Source organism: Cucurbita pepo, chromosome LG06 (genome assembly GCF_002806865.2).
Source record: "Cucurbita pepo subsp. pepo cultivar mu-cu-16 chromosome LG06, ASM280686v2, whole genome shotgun sequence".
Classification (NCBI taxonomy): Eukaryota; Viridiplantae; Streptophyta; class Magnoliopsida; order Cucurbitales; family Cucurbitaceae; genus Cucurbita; species Cucurbita pepo.
In genome coordinates, this window is record NC_036643.1 from 1,199,019 (window position 1) to 1,225,314 (window position 26,296).

At 34.7% G+C, this 26,296-nt stretch overlaps 3 protein-coding genes and 1 pseudogene across 8 annotated transcripts; 1 reads left to right on the forward strand and 3 right to left on the reverse strand.

Moving 5' to 3' along the window:
* Positions 1-613: 613 nt before the first annotated feature.
* Positions 614-2,018, reverse strand: LOC111797584 (annotated as a pseudogene).
* Positions 2,019-9,273: 7,255 nt separating this feature from the next.
* LOC111797585 (homeobox-leucine zipper protein HAT9-like) lies at positions 9,274-10,539 on the forward strand. Its single transcript, XM_023680635.1, has 3 exons — positions 9,274-9,822; positions 9,913-9,992; positions 10,067-10,539. Exons 1-3 carry the CDS (start codon positions 9,367-9,369, stop codon positions 10,377-10,379), a joined length of 849 nt encoding a protein of 282 aa, XP_023536403.1. The 5' UTR covers positions 9,274-9,366; the 3' UTR covers positions 10,380-10,539.
* Positions 10,540-11,267: 728 nt separating this feature from the next.
* LOC111797583 (homeobox protein knotted-1-like 2) lies at positions 11,268-13,913 on the reverse strand. Its single transcript, XM_023680634.1, has 5 exons — positions 13,338-13,913; positions 13,133-13,255; positions 12,917-13,052; positions 11,705-11,958; positions 11,268-11,631 (listed from the first exon to the last, which is right to left on the reverse strand). Exons 1-5 carry the CDS (start codon positions 13,740-13,742, stop codon positions 11,428-11,430), a joined length of 1,122 nt encoding a protein of 373 aa, XP_023536402.1. The 5' UTR covers positions 13,743-13,913; the 3' UTR covers positions 11,268-11,427.
* A 4,956-nt stretch (positions 13,914-18,869) lies between these two features.
* Positions 18,870-24,682, reverse strand: LOC111797582 (endo-1,4-beta-xylanase A-like). Of its 6 annotated transcripts, none has more exons than XM_023680629.1 (10): positions 24,571-24,682; positions 23,905-24,067; positions 23,016-23,792; positions 22,855-22,911; positions 22,309-22,676; positions 22,059-22,218; positions 21,472-21,815; positions 21,205-21,382; positions 20,566-21,102; positions 18,870-20,269 (listed from the first exon to the last, which is right to left on the reverse strand). In XM_023680629.1, the coding sequence occupies exons 3-10, from the start codon at positions 23,097-23,099 to the stop codon at positions 19,163-19,165; spliced, it is 2,835 nt and encodes a 944-aa protein (XP_023536397.1). In that variant the 5' UTR covers positions 23,100-23,792; positions 23,905-24,067; positions 24,571-24,682; the 3' UTR covers positions 18,870-19,162. The 6 variants fall into 6 exon arrangements, with proteins under 6 accessions (XP_023536397.1, XP_023536398.1, XP_023536399.1 ...); XM_023680630.1 differs by having other exon boundaries at positions 23,905-24,089; positions 24,571-24,680; XM_023680631.1 differs by lacking the exon at positions 23,905-24,067 and having other exon boundaries at positions 24,571-24,674.
* Between the last annotated feature and the right edge of the window lie 1,614 nt (positions 24,683-26,296).

A 26,296-nucleotide genomic window follows, 5' to 3' on the forward strand; every position in this document is an offset into this window, starting at 1 on the left:
TTATATCTTATTAAAAATAAACCTAATTCGGATTGACGGGTTAATTTTAATTTTAAAGTGGTAATTTCACTGTCGATTTTAGAAAATTTAATACTATGAGTCTAAGACTGTACTAAGAATAACGGTATAAAATTAATAATCACATTGCAATTACATAAAAGTTAAATGAGTGATCATAAAAGATTATTCACTTCCATACATCTCGTCTAATATTTACAAAAGTAAAGGTCTCGTAGACTATTTTCTTAAATATCTAAGTAATGTTCAATCTAAATTTATAATCTTAATACCATAATTAGTTTATTTACGTTCGAGTTGATAATTTAATAATTTCATTAACAAGACGTTTTCTCTAGATCAAATTAACCATCTTATTCTTGGCTTTCACGAAAGCATCAAATTTAACATACAATAAATAAAATTTAACGTTCCATAAACACGATCAATTAAAAAAAATTAACTACAATGATTATAAGAGAATATAAAAGTTAGGATTGAATTAAAAGATAATCTTTTTGATTAGATATTAATGAGTTCTTTCTTGTTTGAGCAAAGTGCATCATAAAATATAGTAATTATATGATACTAAAAGGCAATTAAATGAATAAGACTATAAAGGGAAAGCAATATCTCTTAAATTTTAATAACACCCACTAACATATCAGCTAAGCTTTCCTAATTTCCATACATTTTTTATTGTCCTAATAAGGCATAATAAAATGAGATTTTATTTGAAACCCCATTTGAAAAGAATTACACAGAATCAAAACCTCTTAGGGTTTTACTTCTACAAGAAGCCTGACCTATTGGGTTATGTACACATTCACATAACTTTGATACTCTTTTGATTAAGCTATTGCTTTTGCTTTTGCTGCTCAAAATAAGACGAACCAATCATGGAATCATGAGCCATTGAGGAATATAAAGGAGCAGAAATCAAACAACTCATTTCCCCCCAATCTAGATCGTTCATCAACCCATTGTTATCATATGAAAACTGCAGCCCATCCTCAAACGACGCCGTATTGCTGTAAACAGCCTTCTCCAACTCACCTACTTGGCAGCTTGTCACTGGTAGACACGAACCCCCATCCATTCCAAATTGGACATCGTCTGTTCTGCTTAGATCAACGCCGGAAAGTTGCTGAGGAGTTGATGGGAATTGAAGCGGTTGGTAATTTGCATACGGCGGAGGAGGCGGCGGCGGCGAATTGAGCGCCGGGGTTAACTCCGGCAAGAAAGGTGATTGGTTATTGTTATTATTATCATAAATAACATGATTATCAAAGACAATATCCATGGAATTTCCAATTTCGGATTTGATTTTTCTTCCTCTTCTCACCAGTTGTTGTTGCTTCTCGTGATGCTTCCCATATAATCTCTTCTTCAACCTCGTGTTCCAGTAGTTCTTTATATCGTTATCCGTTCGTCCCGGCAATTGAGCTGCAATAATCGACCACCTACATCGACACATCCGATTTAATTTTAATTTCAAATTAATTAAATTCATAATACCTTTAATAAAATTGTATTTACCTGCTTCCAATGTTAACATAAAGGCTGCAAATTATTCTATCTTCTTCTTCGGTGAAATCCCCATGTTTAATATTCGGACGAAGGTAGTTCAACCAACGGAGTCGACAACTTTTCCCACATCGCTTAAGACCTAATCGACCCCAAAATCAAATCCACTTCCATTTCATATCCAAAAAAAAAAAAAAAAAAAAAAAAAAAAAAAAAAANGTTAGGGTATAGCTTTTTACCAATTTTCTGAGGCAGCGCGATCCAGTTTCCACCTGTACCGTGCTGCTCGATATAGGATTTGAGCTTCGCATCTTCGTCGGGCGACCATGGACCCTTCTTCACGTTTGCTTTGTCGCAGCAAGGAGCTCTTCCCATGGCCTTCCTTCCCAAAAGAGTCTTCAAAGTACAGAGAGAGAGAGAGAGAGAGAGAGAGAGAGAGAGAGAGAGAGAGAGAGTAAGAGGGTTATAATAGTATTAATGGGGAGAAAATTCATGTGCCGTATGAAAAAGCCATCGGATTTTTAATTTTTTAAATTTTTAATTTTTTTTAATTATTTTATATTTTTTAAAAAAGGGACTGGAGCAGGGAAGGGTTTATATAATAGAGGGGGAGAAAGGATTTTCTTCTTGTTTGTTTTTGCATAGAATCAATAGGATATATATAATATAAAATAAAATAAAATATTGGGGGTGTCCTGTAATAAGCTTTAGTTCACTGATACTCAGAATCTACTGGGGACATGCATACGATTTGGTCTTTTTTTCTTTTTTTTTTTTGTATTTTAATAATTAAACCTCTCTGATCAGTGATTAGAGCATGTTTCTTCCTTTTTAGGGTTTCCCACTTCCTTCTCCGTCGAACTCGACCAATCACACAACGACACGTCATTTTATCTATTTTGTGGAAATGTCATTGATTACATTATCATTTGTGGAAAATTATTGACGAAAGGACCGTGTAGAAATAAACTATTTTTAAATGATTTTAACTTTTATTACTTGTTTTTTTATTTATTATTATTTTGTAAAATAAGAAAATAAAATAACTCGGATTTGATTCCAAATGCATGCATGGGAATAAAAACAAACCGAACTTTGATTTGAAATATTGTATTGAATTGTTGAAATTTGAACTTTTTAAGGATAAGGGTCAAATCGATAGAAATATCCCTAAGCGTCTATCTTAATCTCATTGAGTTTAGACCTCATAGAAGATTCGAAAGTCTCTCCCGTTTTTCTTTGGTGTTAGGCCACCAAATGACATTTAATTAAAAACACGATTTTTTAAAATTAATTTTAAATTTGTAAAATCTCGGTTGAATTATATTTTGTTTATTGTTTAAAAGAATATCTTTTACTATTTTCAAAAGTTACAATATTACCTTAATGGTTCATAGAAATTTCTTAGAATCTGAAATTTTTACCACATCATTCCAAGTCTCAATTTACCACTACCATTTTAAATAATTTTTACCTTTAAAATTTAGGAAGATCAAAAGTAACTTTTATTACGAAGGATAGTTATGTGGTCGGTTGTTGAAAATTTGAAGAAAAACCATGATAGGAACGTGGTGAGGAAGAGGCATAGGGTAAGAAAAGAATGCAAATTTAATAAGAAGAGAAAGACAATTTTTTGGAAGCGTTGATCCAAAGACTTAGAGCTCCCAAAAATTGATGGGTGTACAGTGTCCATTTCTTCAACCATGGTTTTGAATATTTAAAAATAATAATGTCTGTGCGCAGCCATAAATTTGAGCACAGTGTCTAGGACAAAAAGGCAGTAATGATCAGAGACTTTGTGCAATGTTTAGCACACAACTCCATTAAATGGCAATCTGAAACTATATATGCATTATGAGCATAATGATTGTAGCTCTGATTGGTACTTTTTATTAAGAAGCCTGAAGGAAACTACATTATATGAAGGGGAAGGAGCCCACAGACAGCTGTGTTTATTTATTTATTTTTAACCAAAAATTATATGGTGTGTAAAAAGGGATCATATCTTTTCAATACCTGACAAATTGTATGAATAAATTACTTGTAGATAAAGTACTCAGCAAGAAAATTTTGTCAATTTCTTATTTAATATATCACCATTATTGTTGTTCACTTTTCAGTCATCAAAAAAAAAAAAAAAAAAAAAAAAAAAAAAAAAAAAAAAAAAAAAAAAAAAAAAAAAAAAANCTAATTTTCTTTTAATGCACATCTACACATGTATCTAGAAATGTATGTTTAGTTTGTTGGATGATGGAAGTCTCACATCGACTAATGTAGGGAATGATCATGAGTTTATAAGTGAGGAATACTTGAGACCTTTTGGAGAAGCTCAAAGCAAAGCCATGAAAGCTTCATTTTTTATTGTTGTGAGAAGTCTTCCTAATGGAAAAAAATGTTTTCACTTTTTCATTTCACGTCTAAATCGAGAATTCTCTCTCTCTCTCTCGTTGGGAGTGAATTTTTGCAAGTAAATTTGACATTTTTGAGCACGTCCCATAAAAGAACATATAATAAATAAATAAATATTTTTAGTAAAACAGAATTATTTGTATTGACCAGCGCGCTCTCTCTCTCTTGGTCTCTCCCTTGTTTAGCGGGATCATAATTTATAAAGTATTGAACTTTTCATTCAGGATTTAAAAAGCAATCATTTATTTTGTCGGAAGGAAAAAGAAACTAACGTGGATTGATTGATTGATCCAGGCATTACTTTCCTCTTTTATGATTAAATATTATATATATATCTTCTTAGGTATAATTATATCTTTAAATTTTTTAAAGTTGAATGAAATGTTGTATATGAGAATTTTAAAAATGTTAAAAATAACTCTATGACATATCTTTAATGTTTTGAGTGTACATTTTTAACCAATATTTTCTTATCACCAAAATTGATAATTTTTTACTCCAAACAATTTAAAATAAGAACACTTAAGTATTGTGATTTTTATCTTTATAGCAAACACACGTAGCCATTTTATTTTACTAGAAAAGTTGAGGGAAACAAGCTACACTGAGTCAACTTGTTTTTCATAAAGTCAACGCATTAACAGATTTCCAGACAATATGTATAATTATTGTTTTTCCACACATGCGAAATGCCATTAGGTCTAGTTTACATTTTGTTGTCTTTATCATCACGAGTAGGCTACCAACCAAAAAATTAGTATGAGAGAGAGGATTTGTGTCATTTGGTGTGCAGTTCTACGTCCACAATTAAATATTTAAATAATAAATTTATAAATTTTCATTATTGACCCATTAAAATTTATAAAAAATTAATGTAATTTATATTTAATAAAATCCTAAGTCATTAGTTTTTTTTTTTTTAATATATAGTCCGTAAATTTAAAATAAATCACTCTAACGTAAGTTTTTATAGTTTTATTATTAGTGGTATAAAAAGGTCCGTACCAATAAAGATACTATTATAAAATTATGATATTTTACTCTATTAGCCGATGTAAGACTTTTTCTCATCTTAATAATTGTCAAAATAATTTAAATCTATTTAGATTCTGAGTTTTCCATGTATTAACCTATAATGTCAGCCTAAGATATATATATATATATTTTGTTAATTGAGTGGCTTTTCATATGTTATAATTTTTTTTTTTTGTTAAGAAAGAAAAATAATTTAATTAATGTTAATTTTGAGTGGTTAAAACCAACTTAAAAAATAGTATTAAATAATCACATACGATCTAAATTTACATACTTTTAATATATTATTTTTGTTGGCGCTTCAGAAGATAACTGATTTTTATTTATTTATTTATTATTATTTGTTAGGGAATTGAAAGGAATCCATCAAAAGAAGAGCCAGATTAAATGCAACATAGAATTATTTTTTTCAGTTGAAGTACTTTTCAAATTAGGCAGAGGCATTCAACTAAGTTGTAGCCAAGTTGGGAAGCAAATTTTAAATTATTTTTCATGCATTTAACAAAATAATGGTACAAAATTACTATTCACTCATGCCCCTCAAATAACTTATGCGTGAATTACACGTAGTCTACGTGTGCATGTTCAATCATTTGCGACACGATCGACTCACCTCTACACTAGGTCAAGTCATTTGGCTCGATTTTGTCCTTACTTGAGGGGTCAAAGTCTCTCAATGGAACGTTGCATCCAATATTATCTTGATTCTCACTCAATATACCCATATGTCTTGACGTCATCTCAAGTCATAGAGTGTCGTTGGTTATCACAACTCACTTGGTCATGCCATCAGGTTTTCGGGGAAAGTAGAAACTCAAAACTAATATCTGAATTTATCACATAAAAATACATGTTTTCACCGTTTTATTAGTTCGACGAATGGGATTGGGAAACATCGATGGGCTTGAAAGACTAGGCCCAATGTTGACTGGAAAAGGCCCAAATAATTGGGCCTGAAGACAAGTACAGTAATTTTTCCTTAAAAAAATTAAAATGTACTTTTAAATTAGTCAAATAATTCTTAAAAAAAATTAGTTTTCAACGTGGGATGATGACGCTGATATGACGTAATAGTGACGTGGAGGTTAAATTAAATCTCCATTTTCAAGCACTATTCTATTCCCCAAACGGCGAGTAAAACCCAGGGTAGATAGTAATAATTATGGAGTAAACGAAGGGTAATTTTGTAAAAATAAAAAAATTGCAATAAAGAGCATTAAAAAGCGGATGCGAGAAAAGGGAGTCGGCAGTCAACATAAAAGAGAATAAGAGAAAGAGAAATTAATGAAGAGCAATGGGAGAAGGGAGGATGGTAAGGTAATGGAGTCATATCATCACCATGGGGGAAGCTTTTATTACATCTTTCTTGCACCTTCCTTCATCACCGCCACTCGACAAGAGGCCGATTCAAGTCATCGTATTAAACTTGAATCATTATAAACATGCAATTTAAAATACGTATAATTACAAATAAAATTAGTCTAAACTAAAATAAAGCATAAAAGCCTTTTTTTTACTACATTTCAACGGTCGTAACTTTTAAGCTCAATGACTATAATTAACCATGTAAATATAATATTGAAATAAATAGCTCTATATTATATTGTCGATAGGTCTCACCTAATATTTTTTAATAAAACCTTTCAACAACCACGGAGTTTAACTTTCAACCAAATGAAAAAGAATTGAATATAATGTTCGAATGTATAGGTTATTTGACGTTAGAGTAATTTGATATCATAAAATCAAATAAAAGGCAATAATTACAGAAGTATGTAAGCAATTACGTAATGGAAATGGAAATGGAGAGGGCAAAATGGGTAATTCATTTATTTATTTTTACATAAATGATCAAATGAGAGAAAAGTTTATGTTTAGGGATGATTGGAAAAGGAAAACAAAATGGGGAGCAAGGCAAACAAGGAGCATAATCCTGCCCACCCACTGGTCGGCTGCCCGTAAAACCCGCAACACATCATCTTCTCCTCCCATAATTCCCATTTTCTCCCCATCATTTAAACTATTTGCCTAACATTTATTAATTTATTTAAAAAAAAGAAAGTGATATTTTCCCATGCTTCAGACGCTAGATTTAGTCTCCATCACATTCATGATCCCTTTAGAATCTATCGCCCATCACGCCAAATCATTTCCGAGGGCCCCACTTTTAACATCACCCTTTTGACAACGTGGCATCGCTTTCTACCCAATCAACCAGCTACCGCCAATTACGAACATGGATTCTTCTAATTTATTTTCCATTTTCTAATTTTTTTTTCAAACAACAGTCTTTTGGAATTTAATATTATTCGACAAAAATAACATTTCAATTTGGCCAACAAAGCTTATTAGGTATCATATCAACAAATTAGGTATAACCCAGAGCATTAATTTATTATTTAGTGTTACAAATTATACTCTAAAATGTTGGTACATGGAATCTTTGTGCTTTAAATAATTTTAAATAATACATAACGCTTAAATTATTAAAAAAAAATTAGAAGTTAGAACTCAAAATATATATATAAAAAAAGCTTCACGGAACCATTTGGTATGCACAAATGAGCAGTGGTAGTTTTTTATTTTTTATTTTGTCAAATTAGATAAATAAAATAAATAAATATTTGAACCATTTAATTTGGTAGTGTTTGGGTCATAATAGATGCCACGACGACCTACAGAGAGAACAAAATTCAAACAAGGGGCTTCAATTGTGCATCGATTATTTAAATGCGGTCTTTTTTGCTTTTATGTTGTTCTTTTTGGCTCATTCTTTTATTAAAGTAATTTTTAACTTTAATCTAAACCTAATTATTCTCGACCGTCACATTGTATTTATTCAATTCATTCTCCATTGTTATTTTTATAATATGTCACTGTATCAAGGTCAATGCTTATCTCTCTAACCCCACACAAACTTCTCCATGAAGCCAACAATATTTTATTTAATCTTAATCTCCCCACTTCCTTTTCAATTAACACCGATTGTGTGGCCTAACATATCTTAATGCCATAATTAACTTTACTTAATTACAAATCGTGGTCAAATAGTATATGAGCTAGACATCAGACATTGCGTCAATGAAAATGATTGACTCCCAAGAAGATGGATTGGGAGATTCCACGTCGGTTGGACAAGTAAACAAATTATAAGAGTGTAGGAAACTCTCTCTAATAAACGTATTTTAAAATTATGTAACTGACGTGGTAATAGACCCATGAGTCGTTATAAAAAAAACGATTTGAGAAATTAAGGAGAATTATTGTATTTTTGTTGCTTTTATGATGTGTTAAAGAACGTTTAGGTTAAAGTTAGTTTAAATGGACGGTTAACTGTCCGCTAGAAATTCAAATTATTGATGATTATGAGTCCCATAAAGGGTGCATTGAACTTATGGATTCGTCGGTGGATCCACCGTACCGTGTGGGTGTCATTTCCCATCATTTAATTATTTTTCACAATGCAAAAAAAATAAAAAAATAAAAAAAACCCAAACTCAAATATATATTTATTTAATTTTGTTTTATCATTAAAACAGTAACTGAATTATGTGTGCCTCTTTCCCTCTTAATTCACCAACCGACAAGCTACAATACACCCAATCCTTAAACCTAAGTATCAATTCATATGACATTAGAGGGGAATTAATCTCTTTTAACAAACTGAGTCCAAACGACGCTAAAAATTGCATTTTTCGATAAAGAAAATAAATCAATTTTATTATATATTCGACATATCTTTCATCCATCCCGAAAAGTACACTCCCCATGCCCTTGCCCATGTCTTGCAACGAAACAAATATACCTGATGATAAGACGAAACACCACTGATTGGTCTACCCATACTATACACTAAAATTAAAAAAATAAAAAAAACTTTGGTTATAATAATAACATAAGGTAATTATATTTATTGAATTAGGTACGATTAAAGAGTAATAAATGTAATTAATTCGTTACAATGATATTATTATACAATGAACCGGGAATCAGAGGCGGTGCATGTACGGCATCAGGTATATACCAAGAATAAAAATGTTCCAATAGAGTAATGATTTTATTTATAAATAAATAAATAAATAAATAACAAATAGTTATCTCATAATCATTATGCGTTCATCCTGTACACCCACAGCACACGCCTAATTGAAATCCATTCGCTCTCAGGCATTTACTACGAGAGGTCAACCGATATTCGTGACACCAAAATCTATTTGCCTAAAGTTCTTTTTTTTTTTTTTTTTTAATTATAAATTATTATTATTATTATTATTGGAATTTAATTCTCATAAGAAGAGTCCCCACAATCCCATTTCCGAGCTCTTTCTCCTTTATTTTCCCTTTATATTCCATTCGCCCCCGAGAAGCTTACTGGGTTTTCATTTTTGGCCTTGCGTAATGGATGCCGATTGTAACACGGGGCTTCTTCTAGGGCTGGGGCGGGGTTTGGATCATCATAATTCCATGCGCCCGCACGTACCGGATGTGGCTGGTGTTAAGAAGAAGCTTCAGGTTTTGAAATTTGATGATATTTTGCCTTCTTTGACGCTTGGATTGTCGGTTGTTGTCGACAAGAGCGGCGGAGAATCCGCCGCTACCGCGGCGGACGAGTTGATTCAGCAAGGCTCTTCGGGTAGTCCGGTGTCGTCGTTTTCTAACTCATCGGGGTTTAAAAGGGAGCGAGACGGCGGCGCCGGTGAAGAGCCGGCTGAAACGGAGGTGTTTATGGAGAGAATATCTATGAAAGTTGCTGAAGAAGAGGAAGATGGAAGCCCGAGGAAGAAACTTAGACTCACTAAAGAACAATCCGCCGTTTTAGAAGATAATTTCAAAGAACACTCCAGCCTCAGTCCTGTAAGTCTGGCGTTTTATAGCAAAATATCATAAATTCTTTTTAATTTTGATATCAAATTTTTTTTTTTTTTTTTAAATCCGAAAAAACAGAAGCAAAAACAGGATTTGGCAAGACAGTTAAACCTAAGACCAAGACAAGTGGAAGTATGGTTTCAAAACAGAAGAGCCAGGTAATTAATTTCTCAAAATTAAAATTTTTAAATACGTTAATTTTCATTAGCGTAATTAATTAAAATCCATGCAGAACCAAGCTGAAGCAAACGGAAATGGACTGTGAATTACTGAAGAAATGCTGTGAAAAGCTCAAAGAAGAGAACACCAAGCTTCAAAAGGAACTTCAAGAGCTTAAATCCCTCAAATTAACTGCCCCGCCGTTCTGCATGCAGCTACAAGCCGCCACTCTCACCGTTTGCCCTTCCTGTGAGAGCTCCATTTGCGGCGGCGGTGGCGGTGGCGGTGGAGGAGGCGCCGATGCTTCTCCAGCTAACACCTTCTCAATTGGGTCAAAGCCTCACTTTCTCAAATTCCCATTTAACCATCCATCGGCGGCTTGTTAATTCAGCCTAATTTTAATTATATAATTAATTAAAAAGCCCAGAAGACTGCTATTTTTGCTTAAGGCTTCTGGGTCAATATATCGTATATATATATATATTATATGTTTTTTGTACAAATATATTGTTATTTCAAACACGTGGAAATTAGGCTTTGTAGAAATCGATCCATGACGACAAACCTGTATTTAAGTTTGCATTAATTTGACTTAAAGCTGCTTTTTATATTTTTAATCCAATTTGGTGAAATAGTCCTTCTCCTCGTGATGCAATATCAATTAACTGTTATTAATTTTAATTAATCAACACGCGTGATTGAAATAAATGATGAGATAAATAAATAATTATTTTGGAAAAAGAAAAAAAAAAAAAGGAGTATTTTATTGATTTTTTTAGACAAATATGGACAAACCAGTTGGTGGGCTATGATTGGAATGAAGAAAATAATACAATAGTATAGTATCCATACTATATGATTAAGAACAAAGATATCACATATTTAATCATTAATCATTAGTTTTGATCCAAAATTCAATTTTAATGTTTTAACATAAATACTTCACTGTCTTTAAATTTAAACATTTTTTAAGGTAACAAGACATAATAAAACATACTGCATGATTTTCCTAAAATAATATTTGTTTGTTGACTAATCATATCCACTTTGTCGACCACATTTATAAACTCTATTATTTTTTTAAGATAAATATTGGTTTTATGCGTCGGCGGGCAGATGGGTCAAACGTTAATAAATAAATAAATAAATGCTAAAAATAAAAATAATTAAGGAATTAAACGCAATAAATTTTGAATTTCAGAAATGGGTTTGGAATTTCCAAGTCCAAAACTGACCCAATTTCAAAATCAGCCCATTATGGTAAGATCATAACGTTGATAAAGAGAGAAATTAACATTATACATTCATGAGGTTCTAAATAACAAATATTATTATTTCCTCGACGCTTATGAAACATAATTATTGTTTGTCACGCTATTTGGTTGGTATTATATGAAGGAATGACACTTTCGGAGGCGTTTGTGGTCGGGTGAGTCACGGTCCGAGTCGATAATGGGCATCGGTCATGTAGTGACCGTCGATATAGAGAGCAGTGTTGGGAGGGTGAAGCCCATCCATGACCATGAACTGCATATCTTCAGAGGGTTTCCAGTGTCTCTTCCTTTGGTTTATGAACCAATTGTTTATTTGCTTCTGATCCAACCCAGTGGACTCAGCCAATGCCACCTTCTCCGTCTCCTGTAAAATCCCATCAAAACTCATTCTTAACACATTCTTGAACCATGGAAATGTCAAAGATTTAGTAACTTACTGAAGGGTATGGCCATTTGTAGTGCAACTCCCACCAATTAAGAAGCTTCTGCCTTGCATCTTTTGGGAGCTTTCCCTTTTTCTTCTTCTTTGAAAGTTCTTGCTTGAGACTGCTCAAGTAGCCACTGTACTTTCTCAATAGGTGGTTCTTCAATTCTCTGTCTTCGGCACGTGGGTCGATCTCCGGTAGCTCGGTTTCTCCGCCGCTATTTTCTTGTTCCTCCTCCGACGATCCCATACCCTCACACTTCTCGTCTGTAATTACAAAGTCAGCTATCAAATTTTCTCATACCCAAGTCGAGTTTAACTCATACTACTATACTGTAGGTGTATTCCTTACTTATAAACTCAATATCAACCACTTAATTAATCAATGTGGGACTCCCATCCCAATAATCCTCGACAAGGTTTGCTAACCTGGACATCTAACACGACTCTCTACAATGGTATGATATTGTCCACTTTGAACATAAGCTCTCATGGCCTTGCCCCAATGGAGAGTGTATTCTTTGATTATAAACTCATGACCATTCCCTAAATTAACCACTGTGGGACACTTTCATCCAACATCTCCCCTCGAATAAAATACGTCTCCCCTTAATCGAGACTCATTCTTTTGGAGTCGTAGTCATTTTTTACTGCCTTCGAGGAGGTTTGACTCATTTTTCTTTTTTGAGTCCTTTGTTTAACATTCGAGGATTTGCCAATTCTATTGGCACGACTAAGTTTAGGGCATGACTCTGACACTATCGAACACGACTCTCCACAATGGTACGATACTGTCCACTTGAGGCATAAGCTCTCATGGGTTTGCTTTGGGCTTAGTTTGAATTGGTCGAGACGACCAAATGAGGAAAGTTAGGGTAGTTTGAAATGAAGGAATCTAATTAATTAATCTTTGATTTGTAGCAGTTAATGATGGCGTCAATCTTGGAGTGGTAAACATTCTAAAACCAATAAAGTTAAATAAATAAACCTAATTAAGCATAATAATCAAAGAAAATTAGTGTCAGAGATCTGATACATTATTTTAAGAAAAACCAACAAATTGCAGAATCAAACGTGGGCAGATCATGATATGTAATTATAAAAAACATATAAATCATTTGAAAATTAATAAATAAAAAAATCGCCGGTTAGGGAGTGTTTAAGCTAGTGATTAGGGTTCTTCAAATTCATGCCATTTTCACAAGAGATTTAGAGGCAAAGTTACCGGAATTGAAGATCCGAAGTGGGCCGTTGCAGAGAGAACTGAGCTGAGATTCGACCCGTCGCATGAAATCCATGGCTTCTTGAATCGGCCTTGTAAGTTCCTCCCGATATTTCACCAACATGTCGTAATAAGCTTCCTGTTTTTACAAAACATGTAAAAAAACCCATATGGTCTTGAACTCAAATCACTGATTAAAACACCCTATGTTTCTCGTACCATGAATTGGTCAAGTTCTGGATCCTTAATGGTCTCTCCAGAAACCATGGAAGATCGCTGCCGTGTTTCGAATTCATGCCGAGCCGCCACCAGGCGTTCCACCACTTGCGGCGGAGCACCCACCTACAAAATTAATTTAATAATAACAATAATCTTTTAAGCTCATAATTAATGTTTGGATTGAAGGGTAATTTCCCTTTTTAACCTTTTGACATTCCATGTAGGCTTCCAGGAGGCTGGAGTATTGAGGATGAGCAAGGATTTTGGCCTTAATGGCTTCCACATCGAGTAAGCCGTGTTGGTCAGGCCGACATGTCGTCAGCGGCGGCGGCTGTCCTCCTCCTCCTCCTCTGAGTAAAGGGTGGTGAAATTTGTGGAGCTGATGGTGTGAAGAACTGGCTTCCGTCTTGACAATCGGGTGGGAATGGTCGGTTTGAAAACAGTCGGTTCCTTGTTGAAGATGAAAGGAATTGAGACCCATGTGAGCCGTCGGATTAGATGACCTTCCGAAATTACCAGATGAAGAATTCCCCCCAACAACTCCCGATGGGTACAAGAAATTCCCTCTCGGATTTGAGTTTTCGTTTACATGATTATTATATTCCTCCATTTTTCACTTAACAACAACTCTTCAAAGCCCTAACGAACCCAAATCAAAACCCTAATCTAGAATCGCCGCCGCCAAGTGGCCTTACAACTCGCCGGAAAAAGGATACAATCGGCTATTCTCCATGATCAAGACCAGGGCATTTTGTTTTCACAAATGGGTATGACAAATAAGTGGAAATTAGGAAGCTTTTTTCAAAATCGGAGTTCAGGGAGACCTTTAAGTGAATCTATTTGCATGTAGGGGACATGGCCGAGGAAGAAGAAGATGAAACGATGTCGGATTTCACGTGGGGATGGAGAAAAGGGAATTTTTTTTTTTTTTCTTGCTTATTTTGCTTGGGGTTTAGGTGGTAGTTGACAAGTCTTCCTTTGTTCAAAGTAATAAAAAAAATATTAAAAAAAAAAGTAAAATAATTGAGATAATTGCAAAAAGCAAACAAGAAGGCTAGCAATTAGGGGGACTGTTGTTGATTTGAATTATTTTTTAATATATATATTTATAATCCTAAATTAATTAATTAATTATTGGAATATTACTAAATTAGGTATCCCTTACAAATAGAATGTGTGTTCCAAATCCAATTCCAATTTGGATATAAGAAGTACATTTAATTAAAGCATTATTTTCTATTTTATTTCTTGTCATTAGTTTTAGTTTTTAACTTGTTTAAGTAAATATTTATATAAGCGAAGAAAGGGTTAGGGGCGGCGTTAGGGGCGGCGTTAGGGTTTGGGAAGTCCAAGTCCAAGTAGAAGACAGAGAGTACCAGTCCATGTTTCATGTTCATCATTCATTCACTCACTCACTCTCACTGTAAGTCTGAAATGCTTTAGTGTAATGTAGTGTTGTGTGCAGAGGGCAGTGCGTGTGGTGGTCCTCGCATCTTCCCCATGCATTAAACCATATATTATAAACATATATACATACGTACTTATTACTACTGCTCATACGCTCCATCCCCAGGTGTTTTTCTTTTTCTCCATTTCCCAATTATCTCTGTCACGCCCTCTTCATTCAATCTACGTTACTTCTTTCTTTTGAGTTTATTCTTTACTCTTACCATGGTTTAGATTTGATATTTAATTGTCCGATATGATTCTGTTACCTATTTTTCATTGACTTTTTCTGTATACCAACGCAAGTCATTCCAACATGTTTGGTCCTCACTCAGATGCATCTATGAAAAAATTTTAGGATGTCACGTGTGAGATCTCACGTGGATTGGAGAAATGAAAGAAACATTCCTTTTAAGAATATAGAAAACTCTTCTGTGTTTTAAAACTGTGAGGCTAATAGCGATACGTAATGAGCTAAAATAGACAATCTATGTTAGTGGTAGGTTTGAGGCTGTTACAAATGATTTTAGAGACAAATACCGAGGAGTGAACCAGCGAGGACGCTAGGCCACGAGGGTGGATTGTGAGATCTCGCATTGGTTGGAGAGAGAAACGAATTATTCGTTATAAGTGTGTGTAAATCTCTCCCCATTAAATGCGTTTTAAAATTAGGAAGTAATTTTGTTAGTGATGGGTTTGTGTTGTTACATCGAGGGATAGGAACCTCTTCATAAGTAACGGGCCAAACACAAATAATATCTGTTAGTGATGGGGTTAAGCTATTATACTTAAAAGTAGGCTTGGAGGAAGGGGTCAGAGAGTTAGAGGGCTTATCACAATCAAGTCATATCGTCCTTTTTGATAGTATCATATGAAATGAGCTGTTAATGTCGCATCTAATTTGTGTCACACCCACACATAAAATACCTCAACATAACGCTCACCCCATTAACTTCCCTTCTCTCTTCTTCTTAATAATTCATTTAACCATTGTCATCCTTTTACTCTCAATTAATTAACTTCAATCACAATACTAATTCATTCAAAGTACATGGATTAAAAGAAAATTCACTTTATTCCAACTATAAATAATAGATTTTACGTAAACAAAATATTCCTTACACGTCAGGAAAACTTCTCCTTAGTAAACACGTTTTAAAACTGTGAGGTTGTCGACGATACGCAACAGACCAAAACGAACAATATCTGTGTAGCGATGAGCTTGGACTATTACAAATGATATAGAGTCAAACACCGAAGAGTGTGCCAATGAGGATGCCAGGTGTCACAACTTAACTATGAAGAGAGTAGATTGTGACCTGCACATTGCGACGAGAGCAGTAGCGCTCATTCGGCCACGCGAGGTCACAAAACTTCCCAATTGAAAAGGTCGAACTGTGACACTAGGCATCCAGAAGGGTGGATTGTGAGATCCAACATTAGTTATAGTGATAGGTTTGGACTATTACAAATGATATAGAGCCAGACACCAAAGGATTTACGACACTGACCTTAGTTGAACGGTGAGAGAATTGTAAGGTATTAATTTAATTAATTAATTTATAATTATTTGGAACTCATTGTTATAGCCTCCAGTTTAGTAATTGGTATAGTAAATTGACTCTTCAAAAAGAAAAATTGGCTTTAAAGTTCTCTTTTTCAAGTCACCCTTTCATCAACCTATTAACAGCGTCCTTTTTTTTGTTTTCTTTTTACCAAAAAAAGAAAAAAAAAACTTTATAAAAGTAATAAAATTACGTGCATAATTTGGAAATTACCCTTCTTAATGCTTCTCACATTTAAAATATCTATAAAAATTGAAAATTTAATATTCTTTCCCTAATTTCTTTTATTTATATATATATATATATATATTAAAAAAAATCTAATATTTTGTCGTTATAAACTGTATAAGGTAAATGGTTATTTTATTATATTTAAAAATTGAAAGCAAGATCAATTAAGATGGTGGGGTATTTGAAGAATAAAAGTAGTGGTTTTTTTTTTCAATAAAAAAGTAGTAATTGCAAAATTAGTTGATTTCAACCGCGTCTTAAGTTAATTGACCTTATCATGTATGCTCGTTCAATCATTAATTCGTCAATTATTGAACTTTATTAATTATGAAAAATATATAATTATGGAATTCTTTAAATAAAATAAGTTTAAAATCTGGAAAAGTCAAATTAGGCAATCAAAATGATGGGAAATTGGTTTTGGAGAAGAAATTATGTGGGGCCACCAAATCATCTATTATTATTTCTTCGTCTATAGCCTTTATTATATCTGAAATTAAAATGGGAAATTAATGGAAAAAAGAGAAGTAGTTATTATTATTAATTTAAAAATTAAAAATTAAAAGTATTAGTTGAAAGTAAAGAGAAAACTTTTTTTTTAGAAGACAAAAAATGGAAAAGGAAAAGGCGAAGAGGGAGAATTTTAAAATGGTTGAGAATAATGGTGAGGCGACGGGCAAAGGGAGTCCGTGAAGCACGGGAGAGGCGCTGGCAGCCGCCGCAGGAGACCTCAGTACCACTTCCAATAATCTGTGGCTTATATTGTGTACCAAAATATGAACCAAAATCCTGGAGAGAGGAATAAAACATTCTGTTACCCAAGTGAAAATCTTTTTCAAGTTTGGAGAGAAGAACAAAACATTCCTTGCAGCAGGTGAAAATCTCGCTCTAAATTTTTAAAATTTTTGAGATTGACGATGATATATAACGGACTAAAGTAGACAATATATTTTAATGGTGAGCTTTAACTGTTACAAAAAATTGTTTCAAGCATCGAACACACAATATTTAAGACAATGAATTTGAATATCTATACAAAATTTAGAAGTTAGATTTAAAAACATAAAGAAAAATAACATGACCCTATGTTGTTGAAAAGGAAAACAAATTTGGCCATGTTTAGAGATAGAAGGGTTAACCATAATATAAAAAAATAAATTTAATTTAATGGTCTTTAATAGATACCTCATTTAAAAAGATGTCGTATCATTAAAAAAAAAATTAAAATTAAAAAGGATGATAGAATTTGTACTTGTAAGGATTATAATAATTAATAAACACAGCATTTTACTACTGTTTTTCACTTAAAACTAATTAATGTTACATTTGTGGGTTAGTGTTGAGCTAAGATTGGTAAGAATTTTCTTTACCATAGAGAGAAAGGTTGACTAACTAAGTTAGGAAGAATATGTTGGCTTGTATGGGTATATTTGAATGTTTGTACTCGATCTTTCAAATATTTTTTTTGATGTCGTATGGTCTAAACTATGAGCTCTGACTCTTGCATGGTTCAATTTAGGCTATACACGACAAGCACTTCGATGTATATTTGGATGAGCTTGAATTGTGTCTGTTGAAGTACAACCACACCAGAGACCTTATAATGACTCCAAACAACTACGTAGATCTAATATCAGTGTCTCATACTTTGAATCAAATTCTAATTTGATTAAACTTTTGAAATGGAAGAGATTGAGGGAGGAAATATAAAGGCCTACGAGTCCTAATAACTCCCACATTCATAGATAAGAAAAAGGAGGAATATAAAGGGTAAGACTAAAAAAAGAGCATAAACGTGAGAGTGGGTAGAGGTGTCAGTGTTAAGAAGAGGGGGAAATGGCGCGCGAGAACACCGCGGGGGCTGTTTCGCCATATCCACCACAAACAGCTACCTCTCTCTCTCTCTCTCTCTCTCTCTCTCTCTCCCCCCCTTTCTGCAACTCCACCACTGTCACTTCCACTTTCTCTCTCAACTCTCCCAGAAAAAAAGAAAAAAGAAAAAAGAAAAAAGAAAAAAAGGGTTCGTTGTTTGAACTTTTCAATAGGCGTGGGACCCAAAGCCCCATCCCCCATCATGTCAAACGTAAACTCAATCTGAATCTGAAGCAAAGGAAGAGAGGAAGAGCACACAAGAACCTCATCCTTCTTCCACATCTCCAGCTTTCTCTCTCTCTCTCTCTCTACACCCATGTGGGACGTGGGCTCCACCTAAACCAGGTATTTAGGGACAACGATGGGACTCTTTCTGGGTCCCATCCCCCATCGTCTTCTTTCTTTAGAGAGAGAGAAACAGAGGGGGAGGGAGAAAGTTTTGTCGTAGATGGTGGGACCCTATCAGCTTGATTTGATGGTCTATGGGGCCCTCCTCCTTTTCTAATCCTCCATCTTCTTCTGCTACCAACGGTCTAATTTTACTCTCTTTTTTTCATTCATACTAAACCCTCTTATTTAATGACTGTGGGCCTCATCCCAGTAAATTCACCATTTCGGTCCAATCCATCCAACATTTATTTATATCTTCCTGCAACATACCATTTTCTGCATTCTCCTGGGCCTATATAGCTCACTCAGGCCCACTACTTCTTCCTTAATTGGGCCCAGTATTTAAGGTTTTAAGGATGCTGTCATCCAACGTGTAAACAACACACGTGTATTTTATAGTTTTGAATGGGAATAATACAGATTGGAACTCACGTAGACGTAGTACAGCCAGCTAGGGAAGGGAACATTTTGCTTTATAACCCCAAATCTTTGGAGAAGTAGTAGTACAACCAGTGGTTTGGTTTTTTCACAGATCTATAGATATCACCACAGCTGTATCACCCTTTTCCACCTCAAATGTCTTTGAGATCTTCTTGGAGGCATTGACAATCTCCACGTTATATGTCCCCTGAAACCCTCTAAATTTGAATTCACTTTTCTCATCAATCTGCCCACTTGCGTGCGAAAGCCATTCGTGTTTCAGAGCTATGTATCGTTTCCCAGCTTCGTTTATCTCGCCTTCTGCATTCACTAAATGAGAATTGTCCCGGCACATAAACAGCTCCCAGAATCCCCATAACATTATACCTTCTACTGCTGGATGAGCAAAAGCTTCTCGAAGCATCACTTCCAAATCATCGGCTCTAATGTGTTCGTTTATGGACGACACGTCGAGCTCTGTGAACCAGATTGGAAGGCCTAGAATTCCCAATTTGTCTAAAGCAGATCTAACAACTGGTCCCACTGGACTATCAATATGCCCTTGGATCCCAATTCCTCCCACTGGAGCCCCTTGCTCCTGCAGTTGAAGAATTTGCTCCATGTACTTCTCTGGAGAAGACCTCGCGTCACGCCCATCTTCAACGTGATAGTCATTCACAAATAGTAGAGCAGATGGATCGAGTTTGTTAGCATTCTTAAACATATCTGCTCGGATATCTTTGCCAAGATGATCTTGAAAGAACGATCCATGCAACATCTCATTGTTGACATCATAGTGCTTGAACTTTCCCTTGTAGCGTGTCAATAGGCCTGTAAGGCGATTTTGAACAGCAGCCATCATATCATTCTTGTTTAAGGACTGAATCCATTGTTGTACTGTACTCTGCACTTCCCAGAAGATGCAGTGACCACGAGTCTCTATGTTGTGGCTCTTGCAGAAATCCAATAAGTCATCAGCATCCTTATAGTTGAAGTTTGCTTGCTGCGGCTCTGTCCAATACCACTTGAGCTCATTTCCAAACACAGCCCAGTTGAAATTCTTGACGAAAAACTCGACAAAATCTTCGTGGTCAATGTTTGTTCTACTAATGCAAGTCCCAAAAGGAAAACTGTTCTGCGTTTGTCTGACTTTTATAAATGTGCCACTAGAGCTGGATCCTGAGAACTTGAGGGTGATATCACGCCTGCGGATCTGAAGGAGTCCAATTAAAACAATAAAAGCGCAATCAGCAATAATAAGTTGCCGAAACGAGAAAAGTTAAAAGTCATGATGCAGAAAACGAAACCTGAAGAATTAAGGCATGTTAAGAACTAATATTGCACATCAAACTAGATAAGCATTTACCATAAAGTTTGATTTACGAAGAGTATAGTACTTCACGCTAAGAATACTGTACCAAGATGATGGATTTCATTCTTAAGGAATCAATATTTTATAATTTCTTCCTCTACCTGACTCTGTGTGGTGCATCACTCTCTAAATTTTACCTTATCTGTCTGCGTTCTCAAATATCTAAACCTTGCATGGCGGTCAACAGGGAAAATTTGAAGTCCGGCAACCATTAAGTCGACACCTGGAGCAGGGCCTTGTATATAAACCATTATCTTTGCTGCTTGCTTTTCAATCCTAAAGGAACCCCCAATTTCATGCCATCGATCATCACTGATCTCGACTTGCCCTCCATTGACCCATTGGTTATCCACTCCGAGAGCAACATTGACATTTTGTGCACCAGTTGCCCCAGAGCCAATCTTGACCCAAGCAGACACTTGATATGTGAGAAAGAGTTTCACCTTATCGGTTATCATCTGACCGGGACCCATCCAAGTTTGTGTGCGATTTGTCACGAGAATGAAGCGACCACTTAGACGTTCGGAAGGGCCAAGGGAGTCTCTGGCCATAGGAGGAACAATATGTGGTGACCCTGTTCCAACACTTAGTGTACAACTTCCAAGGGGAAACCATCCATTGGTGCTATTACTTAGATTGCTGTTCTCAATGATATTGACTCCATGGGCTGAATTCTGCACGATAGAAACAAAGAACAATAAGTCACTCTATAAACTCATACAATAAAGCAAGTCTGGAAACTCCTAAAATAGATCTGCAATTGCTCATTCAAGCACCTCAATACGAAGTGGGGGTGAAGGATGAGTCTTTTGTGCATGCTTGACAACAAGACTATCAATGAGAATATCGACCCCCGAAGGTGGACCTTCAATATAGATGACAACCTTTGATGGGGAAGCATTTAAGAGAAACTTCCCCTTTAATTGTACCCAATCCTTGTCTGTTGCCTGCACACTTCACCAAATCAATCGCTTATCAGTTTCTTCACAAACTGTAGAAGTTTCTTTATATCAAGGTGGAAAAAGATAAAAGGAAAGACTAACTTGGCAATTCCGATATATTGTTCACGAGAATTTGGTGATTGCACCCATAAAGTAGCCCGTACATCAGTAGTGGTGATATTGTTGCCAGATACACGAACAACAGCAGCAACATCATAAGCAAGCTTTCGCTGCACCCTTCCTGTGATCTCCTGCTGAATCCCGTTCCAGCTCTGTGTGCGTTTGGTTGCAGAGGCAAAAAACTTCCCAGACTGTGGGAGAACTTTTCCATTACACATTGAATCGTGCAGAGCAATCTTGCATCCTCTTCCAGACCAATTTTTAGGGTCATCATTAAAATTTGGGTTCAGAATAAGATTCCCATTACAAGCATTGGCATTTCCAGTCTTCTCGGATAGATGGTCATGAAGAGAGAGTTAAGTTAAGATCAACCAAAAACTCAATTTTTGCTGAAGAAAAGAAGGCATTATTTTGAATGACAACGATCCATATAAGAACAATAGACGTTAAATTCCATTGAAGTTTTGGATGTGGATTGGACAAGAGGGTAGGCAGACGATGGGATTTCTGAAAATAATTCTCTTAATAAATCAGAGAAGGACGAGATTAGCAACAAGAAATACAATTACCTCCAATTCATTTAGACCAGTACAGGTAATCTCAACTGACTGTATGAGCAAATCAATACCCGGAGGAGGCCCTTCCAAATAGAATACAACACGGTCCGGCATGGTTGACAAGGAGAATGTCCCCTCCAACTTCTCCCACTTCTCTTTCAACACAGAAGTTCTGCATGCACTTTTTATCTATTAGTTTTCCAAGTCCACATATTCTCTTCTCGAGGAAAAATGATGGAGACGTGACAATAAAGTTAGTTACCTTCCAATGCACAAATAGTTTGTAGTAGAATCTTTGTATAGTAGCTTTAAAGTTGCTACGACATCAGCAGATCCTTGAAGAGATCCTGATACACCAACACTTGCTGAAACTGAATAAGTAATACCAGGGGAAATATTGTTAGTGATTTCCTGTTCCAGTCCCTGCCAGCATTCGTTTCGATCCGTAACAACAGCATACTTAGCATATGAATTGATGGATAATTCATCCCGGTAATTTGACTCGGCCAAAGTTACATAGCCATTACAGCAATTGGAGTGCCAATATTGCAGTCCCATTGAGAAGTCATGATTCAGTAAGATATTAGCAGCACGTGGAGGACTTAGTTTGGTTGGGTGTTCTTCCATTGCCTGTCATAAAAATATGGGTTATATTGATAAAAGAAACCATCTAGATAAATAAACTCTAGTCAAAATCAGAGTTCACAGAAATCCCTTTGATCAGAAACATCACTATGACATATCAGATTATATAAACGATCCCAGCCTGGAAAAGGACAATTGTAAAAATGATGAAACAAATCAGTACCCCTGAAGCTTCACTGGCGTTGTTCGTCTGGGTGCTGTTCTGGGTCACAACAAAGCTCTAGCCGAATCCAAATGCAAAACCAATTTTATAAGGAAACAAAATAAGACACAGTATAATAAGTAAAAGAGAAATAGAATTTCTTGGGGAAGGGTGAATGGCACCTGAGAAGGCTTGTCACTGTTGGGATTCTGATGATTGATGTCCGGAGATTGGCTTGCGAAGCAGCAGGCACATGCCCTCCTCATTTATACGAACTGCAATTAGATTTAATCTAAGGAAAGCCAAGACATCCAACTAAAAAAACAATGGAAGTCCCTTCTCATTAAACTAATGATCAATCTGCTGCAATTAGCTTCCGTCAAGCAATCCCGATTTGAATATTCTCAAAAGAGTTTCCATATTTTGCTTTGTCTTGCAGATTAGGCACTAGAGCCCCAGTATGCTTGAATTGAAATAGAAGCGTCAGGACTGTTCTATGTTTCCCAAGTCCACTAAAAGCCTATCTCTTGCTTTCGTTCTTGTGCAATTTGATTATCAGAAGAACTTGCTTAAAAGAAATATGATAGCACAGACATCTATGGAAATTGCAGTTTGGTGAAGAGGGTTTTTCAAATGTTTATATTAGATGTAAGGGGACAGTGGATGTGACTTTTGAACTCTATTCGCCCAGATTCTCGTTGTCCACAGATTTGCCTTGAGAAACAAATAAGATTTGGGTTTCCCTATTAGATGCTCATAGCCTCAAGCTGTTTGGAGCCCTCATTCCCAACAGAAAACTGTCTTTCACGACAAAAACTAACAAAGCCTAAATCTGTCAATGCAACTGCTCGATTATGCCTCCACATTTGAGACTCAATTTCAGAGTACATACAACCAGATCGCAGTGCCATTTTTCCAGATGAGTTGATATTTCCTTCGTTAGCTCTGCGCCTTACTTCCTAATGGGAATGAAAATATGTCCGATTACAATATTGAACCAGATTTGAAAGCATTGCCTCAGAATGCAACCCAAATGGAAAAACAATTTCTGGGGAACACTCGGCAAATTACCTATGGGATTTTCTGGCAGATTTTCAGTACAAGAACCAATCAAATCCAAGCATATTTAAACGCTCGCAGGGCATGTACACTAAAAGTCAATGGGAAGGAACCTCCGAATTCAATTGTTCTAAGGTGATGCGATCCATTGCTTTCTTCTACGAATTAAAAAAACCTAACAGACACCAGAGCGAAACCTGTAAACTTCATTCACTAGCATCATTATCTCGCAACAAGTGAAACTAACGATTGAAATCATTGACTCAGCTTAAAAGACAACCACGAAGAAACCTTAATTCAAAAGACCAATGGCTTTCAATGAATACAAATCAGAATACATGCCAATAAATATCAATGCAAGGCTCTGTTTAAAAAGTTCCATATACGAAAATTGCAATAGATTATACAATAGAGAACGGCGAAAACTAACTATCTAGTCGAGCAACAAACGCATGTTAGACACTTGCAGAAGAGCCCCAGGTCACGCTGAATCAGAATTGGACACGATTCAGTGTGAATCTAGATCGTGTCAGTTTAGAAAGAATTGAATGGAATAACAATAAACATGACGATTTCGAAATATCGAAAATCTAAACAAGGAGGCGATAATGATCTATACTCCCCCAGAAACGAAATACAAAAACGAATTGCGATTAGACATAGCACGCTACTGAATACCTGAAATGAAAATGAACAGACTCTGAGGAGAGGCCGCAGAAAACCCCTTCGAGAACCCACTCGTTCGCTCGCCAACGAGTTGAAAACCCGCGAAATTTTGTTGATTGTATATGATGTAACCCAAAAAGAACTTGCATAAATATCGTTTTTTAAAAAAATATGAAAATAAATTTAATGTGAATTTCTCAATTGCACAGGCTAATGGGCCGTAAACGAATTCAAATGAATACAGGCCCAATCCCAATCCCAAGCCCAAGCCCAATCCCTATGAGTTTGTTTAGTTGGGCTGCATTTCGCGAGAAGTGGAAAGACCACGGATTTGGGCCCAATCCGAACCGGGTTCAGAAAAAACTCGCAAATTAAATGAAAAGTCAAAATTATCATATAATTAAATAATGGATGAAAGTGGAGAGTTAAAATGGATGATTATTCAATATCACAATAACCGCTTGGGCAATTGTCATTTAGCGCAAAGCACAGAGCACAATGCCCGCAAAACACGGACCCCGGAAAACTGTACCTATCCATAATAACTGCTTTCTTTATTTGTTTATATAATAATATATCCGCTTAAAATATTTATTAAAAAATCAAAAAATATATATATTATATAAATAAACAATAATATTTCGCACTAAAAACCTTAAAAGATTCTACTCAATCTTCCTCGTACAAGAGGCCCGTTTATTCTTGTTGGCAACTTGCAATTTTTAAATTAAAAAAAAAAACAATTGAAAAGAGGAAGACAGGATATATATGATTTATAAATATTATATCACCAAAATTGTATTTAAATAAATTAACTTTCAAATAATAAAATTAGTTTAAAAATCAGAATATAATATGCAGTTCACATGGTTAAATCTTACCTAAAAAAAACACGACCGAGTACTCATTATAATATAAAAATACAAGTCGACATTCTTTTATTAAAATTATCGAAAGAGATAATATTTTTTTAAGCCATCTCAAGTATGTCACTTAAAGAAGACGTATTTTCAATAATTTTTTTAGTGCCAACTTGTTTATGATATTTCACTTTATATTAAATATTTGTTCGGTAACAATTAAATTAAATATAAAAATAAATTTTTAATTTTAGATAAATATTACCAAAAAAATTATTATAAAAATGAAATATTTATTGGCATGTAAATCTATAACTAGTAAAAACAGACCATATCTATTTGATGATTTTTTTAAGTGTGATTTTCGTGTTTATCAAATAAGCTTTAATATTTTAAGTCAAATAAAAAATATTTTTTTTTCTTTTACTTTTTAAAACTAAGTTGTAGTAATCTTCAAATAAATCATACCCTTGCCAAAAAGAAGAAAAAAAACTAATGATTTATTATATAATAATAGTACAAAAAAAGCAACAACATTAATGGATAAGATCACCCCAAGAATAATTTACAAAACAGTAAATATAATTAGGTCAAATCTTTTATTATCTAATGTAAACGTGTAACTGAAGGTCGGATAAACATTATCCAGTAATTCATTTAAATTTAACACAAAAAAAAACAAGAACACTTCTTATATTTAAAATTGATTTATTTTTTAAGGGATGAAATTCTCTATATTTATTAATCCAATTCATCACCGTCTTAATTTATTAGACAAAAATTATTAATTCGTGTGATTGACTAATGGTACTTATGCTCCAAAAAGTCAAAACACATGTATTTAAGAACTTTACTACTGTACGAGTGTGCACACACAA